Source organism: Dendrobates tinctorius, unplaced genomic scaffold (genome assembly GCF_039654945.1).
Source record: "Dendrobates tinctorius isolate UK_male_01 unplaced genomic scaffold, ASM3965494v1 ptg000243l, whole genome shotgun sequence".
Taxonomy (NCBI): domain Eukaryota; kingdom Metazoa; phylum Chordata; class Amphibia; order Anura; family Dendrobatidae; genus Dendrobates; species Dendrobates tinctorius.
The window spans coordinates 12,392,895-12,405,281 of NW_027361910.1; the positions used below are offsets into that span (position 1 = coordinate 12,392,895).

General features: G+C 40.5%; 1 protein-coding gene across 13 annotated transcripts in view; it reads right to left on the bottom strand.

Annotated features, from left to right (window-relative positions):
• Nucleotides 1–12,387, bottom strand: part of GLT1D1 (glycosyltransferase 1 domain containing 1) — a 228,622-nt gene that overhangs the window by 93,703 nt on the left and 122,532 nt on the right. For all 13 annotated transcript variants that reach the window (XM_073557074.1, XM_073557080.1, XM_073557082.1 and 10 more), the window contains exon 6: nucleotides 10,556–10,612. In XM_073557074.1, coding sequence (XP_073413175.1) covers nucleotides 10,556–10,612 — 57 coding nt within the window. The remainder of the gene's footprint in view (nucleotides 1–10,555; nucleotides 10,613–12,387) is intronic.

Consider the following 12,387-nt stretch of genomic DNA (forward strand, 5'->3'; position numbering starts at 1 on the left):
TGGACTTCTCGCAAGAGATGGGATACACCTCACAAAACCTGGGAAACACACATGCGCCAGAAGACTTGCCACACTCATCAGGAGGGCTTTAAACTAGAAGAGGGGATGGGAGGAAAAACAGCAGACAAGAACATGCAGCAGAAGGACAAACTAATCAAGGATACTAGATGTGGTAAAGAGGACCCAAGACAGGGTACTCAGAAGGAAGCTAAGAAAAAGGAAGCAAAACTTCTTTCCTGCATGCTGACCAACGCAAGAAGCTTGACCAATAAGATTGAAGATCTGGAGTTGGTAATGTATGAGGAAAAATACGACATAGTAGGAATAACTGAGACATGGTTAGACGACAGCTATGACTGGGCGGCTAACTTGCAAGGATTTGATTTGTTTAGGAGGGATCGTAATAAAAGGAAAGGGGGTGGAGTCTGTCTATATATAAAGTGCACTTTAAAGCCCACACTAAGAGAAGATATACAAGAGGGAAACGAAGAGGTGGAGTCTCTATGGGTGGAGAGAAAAGTAATAAAATCCTCATAAGGGTTTGTTATAAGCCACCAAATATAACAGAAGCCACTGAAAATCTATTATTGAAACAAATAGACAAAGCAGCAAATCACAATGAGGTGATTATTATGGGGGACTTCAACTACCCCGACATAGACTGGGAAACTGAAACATGCGTATCTCAGAAAGGAAACCAATTTCTGTCAGTGACCAAGGATAATTATCTGTCACAACTTGTGCAGGGCCAGCCCTTCTGGACTTAATTTTAAGCAACAGGCCAGATAGAATAACAGAAGTACGAGTCGATGGGCACTTAGGGAACAGTGACAACAATATAATACAATTCCACTTGTCCTTCAGTAAGGTGCCCTGGAAGGGGGTTACAAAAACGCTGAATTTCAGGAAAGCAAAGTTTGATCAGCTTAGAGAGGACCTTCACCGAATTGATTGGGACAATGTCCTCAAAAAATAGGAGCACAGAAAATAAATGGGAAATATTTAAATCAGTTTTACACACCCACTGCGAGCTAGAAATACTGTATAGAAATAAAAGGGCTAGGAACAGGAGAACACCAATGTGGCTAAATAAGGATGTAAAAAGGGCAATAAATAACAAGAACAAGGCATTTAAGAAGCTAAAATAAGAAGGCAATGAAGAAGCATTAAAAAGTTATAGAGAAAAAAAATAAAATGTGTAAAAAAACAAATACATTTAGCAAAAGTGGAAACTGAGAGACTCATTGCTAAGGAAAGTAAAACAAACCCCAAACTATTCTTTAATTATATAAACAGTAAAATGATTAAAATTGATGGTGTCGGCCCTTTAAAGAACAATGAGGGTGAAATCATAGAGAGCGATGTGGGAAAAGCAAATGTTTTAAATACTTTTTTCTCAATAGTGTTCACACAGGAAAAGGATTTGCCAGGGGAAATGCAGAGTGATAATGTAAACTCCCCATTAAGTATTACCTACCTAACCCAGGAAGAAGTGCTGAACTGCCTTAGTAAGATTAAAATTGACAAATCACCAGGCCCTGATGGCATTCACCCTCAGGTATTAAGGGAGTTAAGTAATGTGATAGACAGGCCTCTATTCCTTATATTTAAAGACTCTATAGAAACAGTGTCGGTTCCTTTTGATTGGCGGCAAGCAAATGTGGTACCAATATTCAAAAAGGGGTGTAAAAGGGAACCTGGAAACTATAGGTCGGTAATCTTAACATCTGTTGTGGGTAAAATTTTTGAAGGGTTTCTAAGGGATACCATTATGGAATATCTCAATGTTAATAAATGTTTAACTCTATATCAACATGTATTTATGAAGGATCCCTCCTGTCAAACTAACCTGATCAGCTTCTATGAGGATGTAAGCTCTCAAATGGACCAAGGAGAATCATTGGATGTCATTTATCTCGACTTCTCTAAAGCATTTGACACTGTCCCACATAAAAGATTGGTAAGTAAGATGAGAAAGCTTGGGCTAGGGGAAAATGTGTGTAGATGGGTAGGTAGCTGGCTTAGTGATAGAAAACAAAGAGTGGTTATTAATGGCGCATACTCAGATTGGGCCAGGGTTACTAGTGGGGTACCACAGTGTTCTGTATTGGGTCCCCTACTATTTAATATATTTATTAATGATCTAGTGGATGGCTTACACAGTAAAATATAAGTATTTTTGCAGATGATACAAAACTATGTAAGGTAGTTAACACAAAGGAGGACAGTTTGCAACTACAGACAGATTTGAGTAAATTGGAGAATTGGGCTGAAAAATGGCAAATGAGGTTTAACACAGATAAGTGTAAGGTTATGCACATGAGGAGAAACAGATGCTACAATTACTTACTAAATGGGAAACTGCTGGGGAAATCAGACATGGAAAAAGAATTAGGCATCTTAGTCAATAAGAAGCTAAATTGGAGTGTCCAGTGTCAGGCAGCTGCCACCAAAGCAAATAGGGTCATGGGATGCATAAGAAGAGGTCTGGGGACACGAGATGAAAACATAATTCTCCCTCTGTACAAATCACTCGTCAGACCACACTTGGAGTATTGTGTGCAATTTTGGACGCCGGTGCTCAAGAAAGACATTACTGAACTTGAAAGGGTTCAAAGGCGGGCTACTAAAATGATAAATGGAGTTGGTTCACTACAATACCCAGAAAGGTTATCAAAATTAGGTCTATTTACTCTAGAAAAGAGAAGACTTAGGGGAGACTTAATATATACGTACAAGTATATCAGAGGGCAATACAGAGATCTCTCCAATGAACTGTTTGTACCAAGGACTGTGACAAGAACAAGGGGGCATTCTCTTCGTTTGGAGGAAAGACAATTTCTGCACCAGCATAGAAGAGGGTTCTTCATGGTAAGAGCAGTGAGGCTCTGGAATTCTCTTCCTGAGGAAGTGGTGATGGCCAACTCACTGAATGAATTTAAGAAAGGAATGGATGCTTTTCTTGTGAGTAACAGTATAGAAGGTTACGAATAACATAATATTATAGGTAGATGGTTGACCCAGCTTAGGGGAAGGAATTTTTTTCCTATGGAGAAAATTGGCTTCTACTCTGTGGGTTTTTTGCCTTCCCCAGGATCAAGAATGCAGAACAGCTGCACTAAAAATAGGCTGAACTAGATGGACATAAGGTCTTCCTTCAGCCTTCAAAACTATGTTACTATGTTACAACTAAGTGTTGCTGCAAAAAACACAAAAGGAAAAATTCCAACATCAAATGAAAATTAAAATATAAAAAAAAAAATGTATTAACAGTCATTAAACAGCATGTCAAAAAACAAGATAGAAAGAAAAAAAAAGATTGCGGGAAGAAAAAACATGAAGAAAACCTTATGTTTCAGGCAGACATGTCCTGATCACAGGCATAAAGAATGAATGGCAAAACCTCCTGAATATACATGTTCATCTGATTACCAAAACCGGTTTCACCCAATCCCCCCCGTAACTAAGGATAAGCAACATTGGAAAACACTGATATATCATGGAAAAAGGGAAAGAAAAAAAAGAACAAGCAAGGTAGGAAATATAGAGAATAAAGGAACTAATGTGAGAGATGTCATCAGAAATAAACGAGATCCGAACAATAGATTACACCCACGGCTGGACTGCATGGAGTCCGGTGAGGACGGGTAACATGTTCAGAGATCCTTCTCTAACATACGGGATGTGCAATCTATGTAATACTTATTACATGTGACAATGTACACCACATATGCTGTATAGCAATTAACACAGGTTTTATTTACTGGTAAAGGAATAAGTGCTGCTGCTGCAGTGTGTGCAGAAATGATGTGTATTCCCAGACTAGCCCAGTGGCCCATCACTCATCTTGAAGCCCCCTGCTCATGCTGGATTGTCAATCACATCACTCTGTAGTAGTCATACCGGCCAACTGAAGGAAGAGTGGTGGGCTACTGGACTAGTCTGGTTACATGGTCACCATGATTAAACATTATTTTTGTACACGTGGCAGAGACACTTAGGTGTCACAAACGCATCAATAAAAAGTAGGATACAATAAAGGGGGCAACTGCTCTTGACAGGTTTATTTTAAAACAGCTTCAAGTACATACACTAGTCTAATATTGTCACTATTCCACTATTCTCATTCTCCATCTTGGTCGTGGCTTGGATCCGCTTGAACAGCATTCTGCCAGCACTATAGGTTCTGGAGCGTCAATGCCCAAAGGTTTACTCGCCCTATACTAATAGCTAACCTCTCTAGTCTGCATTTATGTATGATAATAGACAGTAAAGGCAAGTTCATGCTAGGGGTTTATTCAGCTGCTTTTTCAGTACCAGCAAAGCCTAGGAGATTTCAGAAATCTCAAGCACACACGTTGTTTTTTATGGTAATCAGGATTTTGTGCTTTGCACAGTTTTTTGCACAATAGAGCATGTCACTTCTTTTAGCATTTTTCACCCATTGACATTGGCAAAACCGCAGGCATCAGCTTTTGCTGCTTTTTTTGGTCCCAAAACCTGATTCTACAGAATAGTACTTTTTTCAAGCTCCAAACTTTATCATCATGCACAAGAGACATCCAGCATGCCAACACCGCAGCAAACAAGCATGTTTTTCTTGCAAGAGATCAGGTTTTGCTGCAGAAAAAAAATGCTGAAAAAAACGCCTAGTATGAACTTACCCTAAAACAGGAAGGGAGAGAGAGAAAACGATCCGCTCCTCACGTACTATTATTACTCTTGAGACAAATACTTGACAAGAAGCAATGGACACAAGTGAGAAACCTCGTGGTGAACCAGGGCTGTGGAGTCGGTAAGCCACAGTTGTGACTCCGACTCCTGGATTTTATCAGGCTCCGACTCCGGCTCCTTCATAAATGGCCAATTCATAACAACAAATTTACTGTTGTAAAATATTAAACATCGTGCTTATTCAGTTTCTCACCATCATATAAGTAATCAGACCACTTAGAGCAAAAACTACATTTATTAGAATACAATTAGAATATAGCAAATAACTTTTATAAACTTTTCTAAACTGTAAGTAAATATGCAATAAACACTATTATGCAGTTAATAAGAAGAAATCTATAAATTTGTCCTCAGAAAAAGTATTGCCTCTGTCAGATCCTCCTTCATGGATGCCCTCAAATCTGATCTAATTATTTTGAGAGCAGAGAACAACCTCTCTACACTAACTTGTGTTGGTGGTAAAGCAGTAACCACTCGGGCAACATCTCTGACAATGTCAGGATACAGAGGAATCGCTTGTTGCACTGTTATTTTTGATGAACGGTCAAATTTCTCAATTTCTTTTAGTGCACATGAAAAATTCTGCTGAAATGTACTGGCTGTGTTCCTTGATGGGGATGACTCTTCTTCTATGCGGGAACGCTTTGCACGGTCCTTGTGATCCAAATATTTTTCGAAATTAAATTCTTCATCAGTTGATGATGAGGGTGAAGATGTGGCAGGACGACCAAATTCTTCTTGTTCCTCCTGACTGTTCTGCAACCCTTTCATCCTTACTGCTATTTCAAACAGAGCTTCTTTTCCTTTACTTAGCTGTTGATCATCTAGAAGAATCCGATGCATTGGGTCTACATAAACAGCTGCCAAAAGAATGTTATTTTGTAATAGTAGCTCCTCTCTCCGTTTCATTGATGTAGCAATGCCACTTGCAATTAACCCTCCTCTTTGGGACAGGTGAAACATCAGGTTCTTCCACTCCTTTAAGAAAATACCTGGAGTTAAGTCCTCTGCTTGTAATTTTTTAGTCACTGTAAATGGGTGCCTCTAGCAATTTTTCCAGCTCAGTCACCTGATTCCACTGACTTTCATTTAGCGTCAGTTGAGGGTTAGCCATGTCTACAAGAAAGGTTTTCAGTTCAACCAAGCGCTGAATCATTAAGTAAGTACTGCCCCATCGTGTGGCTTGATCAATAATTGCCCCTTTTCCAGCACGTCTCTTCAAAATTGAGTCAACTTTAGGGCTTCTGGCAACAGTAGCCAATTTTCTCACCTTGCCAATCAGTGCAGCAGCATGTCCTTCTTGCAGACTGTCTCTTATAGCCAGCTGTAGCGTATGCACAACACAGCGCATGTGATGAATGAAAGAACATATTGACACAGTTTCAACAAGATCATCTAAACTATCATGTTGCTGTTCATCTGAAGCAACTTCAGTTTGCTCCTCAGTTACAATACTGTGTCCCTCTATTTCAAACATTTCTGTGTCTGTGGACCCAGAATGTTCTTCTAGCTGCTGGTCACCATCATTACTCTCATTCATTAGCTTAATAGTACTTATCATATTTGAAGCATTGTCAGTTACGACAGAAAGAACTTGCTCTTTTTTAAGTTCATAGTCTTGCAGAACCTTTTCCACCAAGACCTGGAGAAACTCACTGGTGTGATGAGCTTTGGTGTCTTTTACTGCCAATGTCTTGGTAACTATTTCATTTTTGTCACAAACAAATCGGACATTGATGGCAAAATAGTTCACTCTGTGACGTGTGCAGGCATCCATTTTAAGAAACAAAGCATCCCTTGAGAGTTTTTTTAAGTTCTTCCTTTTGTTTAAAAGCTTCTTCGATTACTAATTTTCTAATACTCTCTCTCTCCAGAGAAACACCAAGCTTGCGGGACATTTCCCCATTCAGACACATAAAAGCTGGTCGTGAAAATAATGAAATAGGCACACTATCCTTTACAACAAGCTCTATGATCTGTTTTTTAAATGTATCTACTGTCATTGTCACAGTAACTTTGTCACTGACAAAATATCTTGCAACTGATGGCTGCAAAGTTCTCTGCTCCTTTGTTTGGCTGGAAGAGCTGGGCACTGGTTCATTGGTTTGGATGCAGTCTTTCTCATCCACTGCTTTCAGTACTTCTGGATGAAAGCGCTGTAAATGTCTCTTTAGATTAGAAGCTCTGGTAGGAGCATTTTTATCTTTGCCTGAATATGCACTCATCTTGGCTTCACAGCATTTGTTTTCGTCTGGATCATTTGTCATACACTGACAGACATAATGTTTTCTATCTTGAGTGATGGTGAAATGTTCAAATACAGCTGATTTAATGTGATGCTTCTTTGACATTCTCAGGTTTTTAATTCTGCATTCACAATCCAAATGACAATTGTTTTTCCTAAAAACAATTGAACAAAATTATTGTCAGGTCGTACAACTGATATAGTGGTCAGTAATACTGTTATTATTCCTCATGTACTCACAGTTAACTGATGCAAAGTTTGTTGAAAGGATAATACTTCTTACAGTCTTCCTCTTCTGAGTAGCAGGCAGCTGTGAGATGCTTGGAAGATGCACACCTAGTATGATCTAGTCTAGAGGAGGAGCTTTACTACTAAGAATTTGCAACACATTTTCACTTTCAGTTTCATACATTGTAAGTAGGGGGGTTGGGGCAGCATGAGGTTAACCAAGTATAAGATTAGATAAGGGCAGTGGAGAACAGTGACACACAAGAAGTAAGAAATGTCTATCTCCAGCAGAACTGCTTATCACTGTTGTTCATAGTTTGATAGAACATATATATTTGAGTAACATTTATAAAATTCATATGAAAGTTCAATTATGAAATATTAATATATTTTTTTAAAGCTGGAGTTGGAGTCGGTACATTTCTACCGACTCCGACCAAAACTAACTCCGACTCCGACTCCACAGCCCTGTGGTGAACACTTTGGAAGAATGAGATTTTTTTTTTTTTTCCAGTAACATGGTTTGCAGATTGCCCAATTTTCACATTAGAGATCACATGAGATCAAGTTCTCAAAAGCTGCATTGTCTATTCCAAGACTAAATCTGATTATAAAGTAACAAGCCAAGTTAAGGTGTATTCCTTGCAGCGCCATTCTGCCCGTCAAGGCTGCTGGGGTCTGCAAGGGATGTCGGCACAACCTTATGAACGCTGTTTCACCAACACTAAAGAACACAAAGTCAGGAGTTCTTTCGGCAACACTTTCCCCAGACAATACACATGCAATGCGCCGAGCCTCTTTTCTTCTCATATAAAGCCTCTTCAACAGCGGAGGCGACAGACGCCAAAGAGCTATTTATTCAGATGTGTCTTTTTGTGAGGACCCAGAACTTGGATCAGTTACAGTAAAGAAAGAGTCAATCCTAGCTAGCCACGGGGATGAGGTTTTCTGGCCGAGTGCCTCTTTCAAGTCACAAATCGCTAAAGCTGGAATATCATAGGCAGCGATTTATTCGGTGTGTCATAGCCTGGTGCTGCTCCGGATCAGAGTGGGACTCAGGTACTGAATAATGCCATGTACTTACAGATGTGAGGAGCCCATTTTCTGGAGCTGCCTCATTTGTTATACACAGTAGGAATAAGAGCGTGACAGACTGATAGAAACAAAATCCAACGGTCTTAGCATCTTTCTTCATCCCAGAGAGCTGGTGTTTTGGCACGCTCGAAGTGTAGAGGATTAATCTCAAGACAAAAAGGTCTTTTCACGGTGTGAGAATTTCCCTAATAGTCCGTTCCCCACATCTGAAGGAAGGATTTCTTATCTCCGCACTGCTGAACCGTCTTTCTCAGTTGCTAATACCCAAGAGGAGCCCGAAAATTAGTCAGGCCTCATTTACCAATAATGTTGTCCTTTATTATGTTTTCCCAAATATCGTAGAGTTTTTTGAATCCTTTTATGACTGGGCGAAATTTCAATTTTGTACCACCATCTAATAGCATGCTCTTTATATTGTTATACAACAGTATTGTGGCATATATCACAAACCACTGGGCCGGATTTATCAGCAATTTTTCACCGGAATTCTGTTGTAAAAAGCTTTCAAAAGTCACTTGATTCACCAACTCCAGTCCTCAAGGCCCACCAACAGATCATTTTTTTTTAGGGTTTCCTTTGTATTGCACGGGTGAAGCAGTTATCACCTGAGCAATACTAAGGAAATCCTGAAAACATGATCTGTTGGTGGGCCTTGAGGACTGGAGTTGGGGAACCCTGATCATGAGGATTGTGCCTTTTAAATGAACCAGGAGCCTCGCACTGCCCCTTGTCCCACATCAAGATCGGCGTGAAAAACGCTGACCTCAATGAATCAGAAAAGGCATCAACAAGCCCCCAAAATAATAATTACTTAAAGGCATTTACAAGTGGCAAATAGTGTGAAACAATTCCTCAATTATATACAAAGTGCAAAAAGACAACTAAGAACATTCAGAAAGGCGGAGAAGCTGGGGAAAAGTCCAAATCATTATAAAAAATGGACATACAACAATCTCCCAAACAATCCAATAATCTGGAATTGGAGCAATATTGGGTAAGTGTTAGATGTCTTTTCTCACATTTCCAATTTTTTTTCCATATTCTTATTTTTTCTTCACCTTCACTCTTAATTGGTTGCACATTAATAAGAGAGAGCTAGTGCACCAAAGCCATCACCAAAAAGAAAAAAAACACACCCCACACAACGCTGGCGTCACACTTAGGGCTCATCCAAACGAGTGTATAAATTTTTGATCAGATACCACATGGCCTTTGTTAATCAATAGGGCTGTTAAGATTACTGGCAGTAAGGGGAAAAAAAATTCACAGCATGCACTACTTTCTTGGGTATATCGGGTGAGCTTTATCCATTCAAGTCTATGGGTGCATTATAATAATCTGAATGCACACAGAACATCCAAGTGTCAACCAATTTTTATGGATACTTTTCTTTTATAAACCTGGGAAACTATATTTGATCACTGTAGTAAAGGCCAGGTAGCCAGTCTAGAGTGAAATACTAGCTCTACATGTTCTGATTAGATCACCTGGCTAGCCCTACATATAACCAGCTGTTCTCCTTAGTCAGTCAGCTCAGAGAAGCTGACCAGACTGGATGTGTCTTGGAGCTGAAGAGAGAGACAGGACAGAATCCCCCTCTGAGAAGAGTCTGCACAGGCCATGTGCAGAGAACCGCGAGTATCAGTGATTGCTATGGACAATAGCAGTTTTGTTTGACTGAGCTGGGGCTCGCTCAGCCGTGTATGAGTGGCCTGGGTCTATTCTGTTAGTTAATGCCTGGGCAAGGCTAGGGATTTAGGTTTATGAGGTTGTTTTTGGTGCAATGCATCTTGTGGAAAGTAATAAACACTGCACTTGTTTGGACCAAGACTGCATTGCATGTGTGAACATTACAGAAGGCCTAATGCCCAACACCTACCAGAGAGTGAAACCCCACATCGCGTTTATAATGTAGATTTATTAAAAGTGACCGCACACGGATATGACAGAACAGACAAACTGATGAAAATCAGATAAAAATGGTCAGCTTTCAGGATAAAACCCAGACTATTTTTCATCTGCTCGCCTGCAGCCGCTCTTAATCTATCCACACACTTCAGACTCCCCCATACACATATATGGTCGGTTTCTCCAGCAAGGGTGTGTTTGTCAGACAGAAGTAGGGTTAATAAGCCAATGCTAAACAATATCTCCCCCTAGGAACAAAGGGATTGGGCATGCTAAAAATCACACTGCCCAATCCTTCTCTAACCAGAGGTTGCATGTTTTTCAGACATGTTTGCTATTATTTACCTGTATTGTGCAGGAAAGCTTCAAAATCAAAAGCTACATTTGGTGTGGTTCGAATACCTATAATGAAATAGAAAAAAAAAAAATATTATTAAGCCAGTAACATTGCTTTAGTAGAATACGAATGTGCCATCATTGACTCATGAATGATGAAAACTTATCCTGCAGATAAACCTGCAATGTACAAAATATTTTCAGTCAATTAAAGGGGTTGTCCACGATTTGAACAACTTTTGAATCATGTTTCCCCCCAGTAAAATAATAACACTCACACTAACCTCTAGTGCTGGTACCAATCCAGCGGTGTCGGCACTGGCTCTCCCAGGGATTATGTGACACTATTATGTCACGTAATCCCTGCAGCCAATCAGCGCTGTCTTCACTCTCCTCTCCTACATATGTAATTTACATCAGGAGGACATGAGAGCTGCTGCAGCTTTAACACTTCCTCTGAATGTCTTGATTTGTCAGAAGGAGGGGAGAGTGCAGCCAACACTGATTGTCCGCAGGGCTCAAGTGAGATAATGGCACATGATCCCAGGGAGGGCCAGTGCGAACACTGCTGGAACAGCATCAGCACTGAAGGCGAGTAGAAGTGTTATTATTTTACATAGGGGAAACAGGGTTTCAGAGGGGTTGTTTCGGTAGTGGAAAATCCCTTTAATGATACAAAATAATAAATTATAATGTATACAAAAAAAACCCAAAGAGGCCAGTCAAAACTAATAGACGAGAGGGAGAGACAGTGTCAGAGTTCAAAATTTACTTGAGACACAAACCCATCTACAGATCTACCCAAGAAATTCAATAGTTTTTCATTTCTGCAAAGGGAATCTGTCACCAAGTATTTGAGGCGTAATCTGCAAGCAGTATTATGTAGAGACAGAGACTGTGATTCCAGTGAAATGTCACTTACTGGGCTGCTAGCTATCATTTTGATAAAATCTCTGTTTTATCTGATCATGTAGATCTCGCTGTTGTCAAAATGCTTAGCTCTGTATTCCCCACCCACACTTCTGATTGGCAGCTTTCTGCCCATACACAGTGTACACACAAAGCTGCCAAGTGGTGGGGTCGGGGATATACAGAGCTCATGAATATGCTTGACTATCTGGCAGCAGGTTTACTTTTCACTCTCTAGTGATAATCTCCTGCTGAAAAAACAGAGATTTTACCAACACTACAGCAAGCAGCACAGTAAGTGACACATCACTGGCATCAGGGTGTCTGCCCCTACAATATGCTGCTCTCAGATTAAATGAAAAACCTGGTGACAGATTCCCTTTAAGCTGCTCTAGTATGGTTGCCATGACAACACTATTGGCACCTCATGATCACTTAGATGATGTGGCTTCTATTGGTCACAGCTAGTGTTGAGCGATACCAGCCGATACTGAAAAATATCGTATCGGAATGGATCGGCCGATCTAAAAAAAGTAACAGGTATCGCTGATTCCGATACCGGAAGTCCCATTAAAGTCTATGGAACTTCCGGTATCGGAATAAGAAAAACCCTTTTCTGTCCTTGTACAGCCTCTCGGGGGTGTGTACGGACCTGCCGGGGGTCTGTGCCGACTGCCCGGTGGTCTGTGCGGACTGCCGGGGGTCTGTACCGGCCTGCCGGGGGGCTGTGCCGACTGTCCGGGGGTCTGTGCAGGCTGCGGGGGTCTGTGCAGGCATCGTCCGATGGGACTACAAGTCCCATCGGGCTATGCCTGCTACCATGACGGTGATTGACACATTAGCCAATGATGGGACAGTAGTAGTTCCATCATCCGGCTAATGTGTTGAATGTAAAAAAAAAAAAAAAACATACTACATACATACATACTACA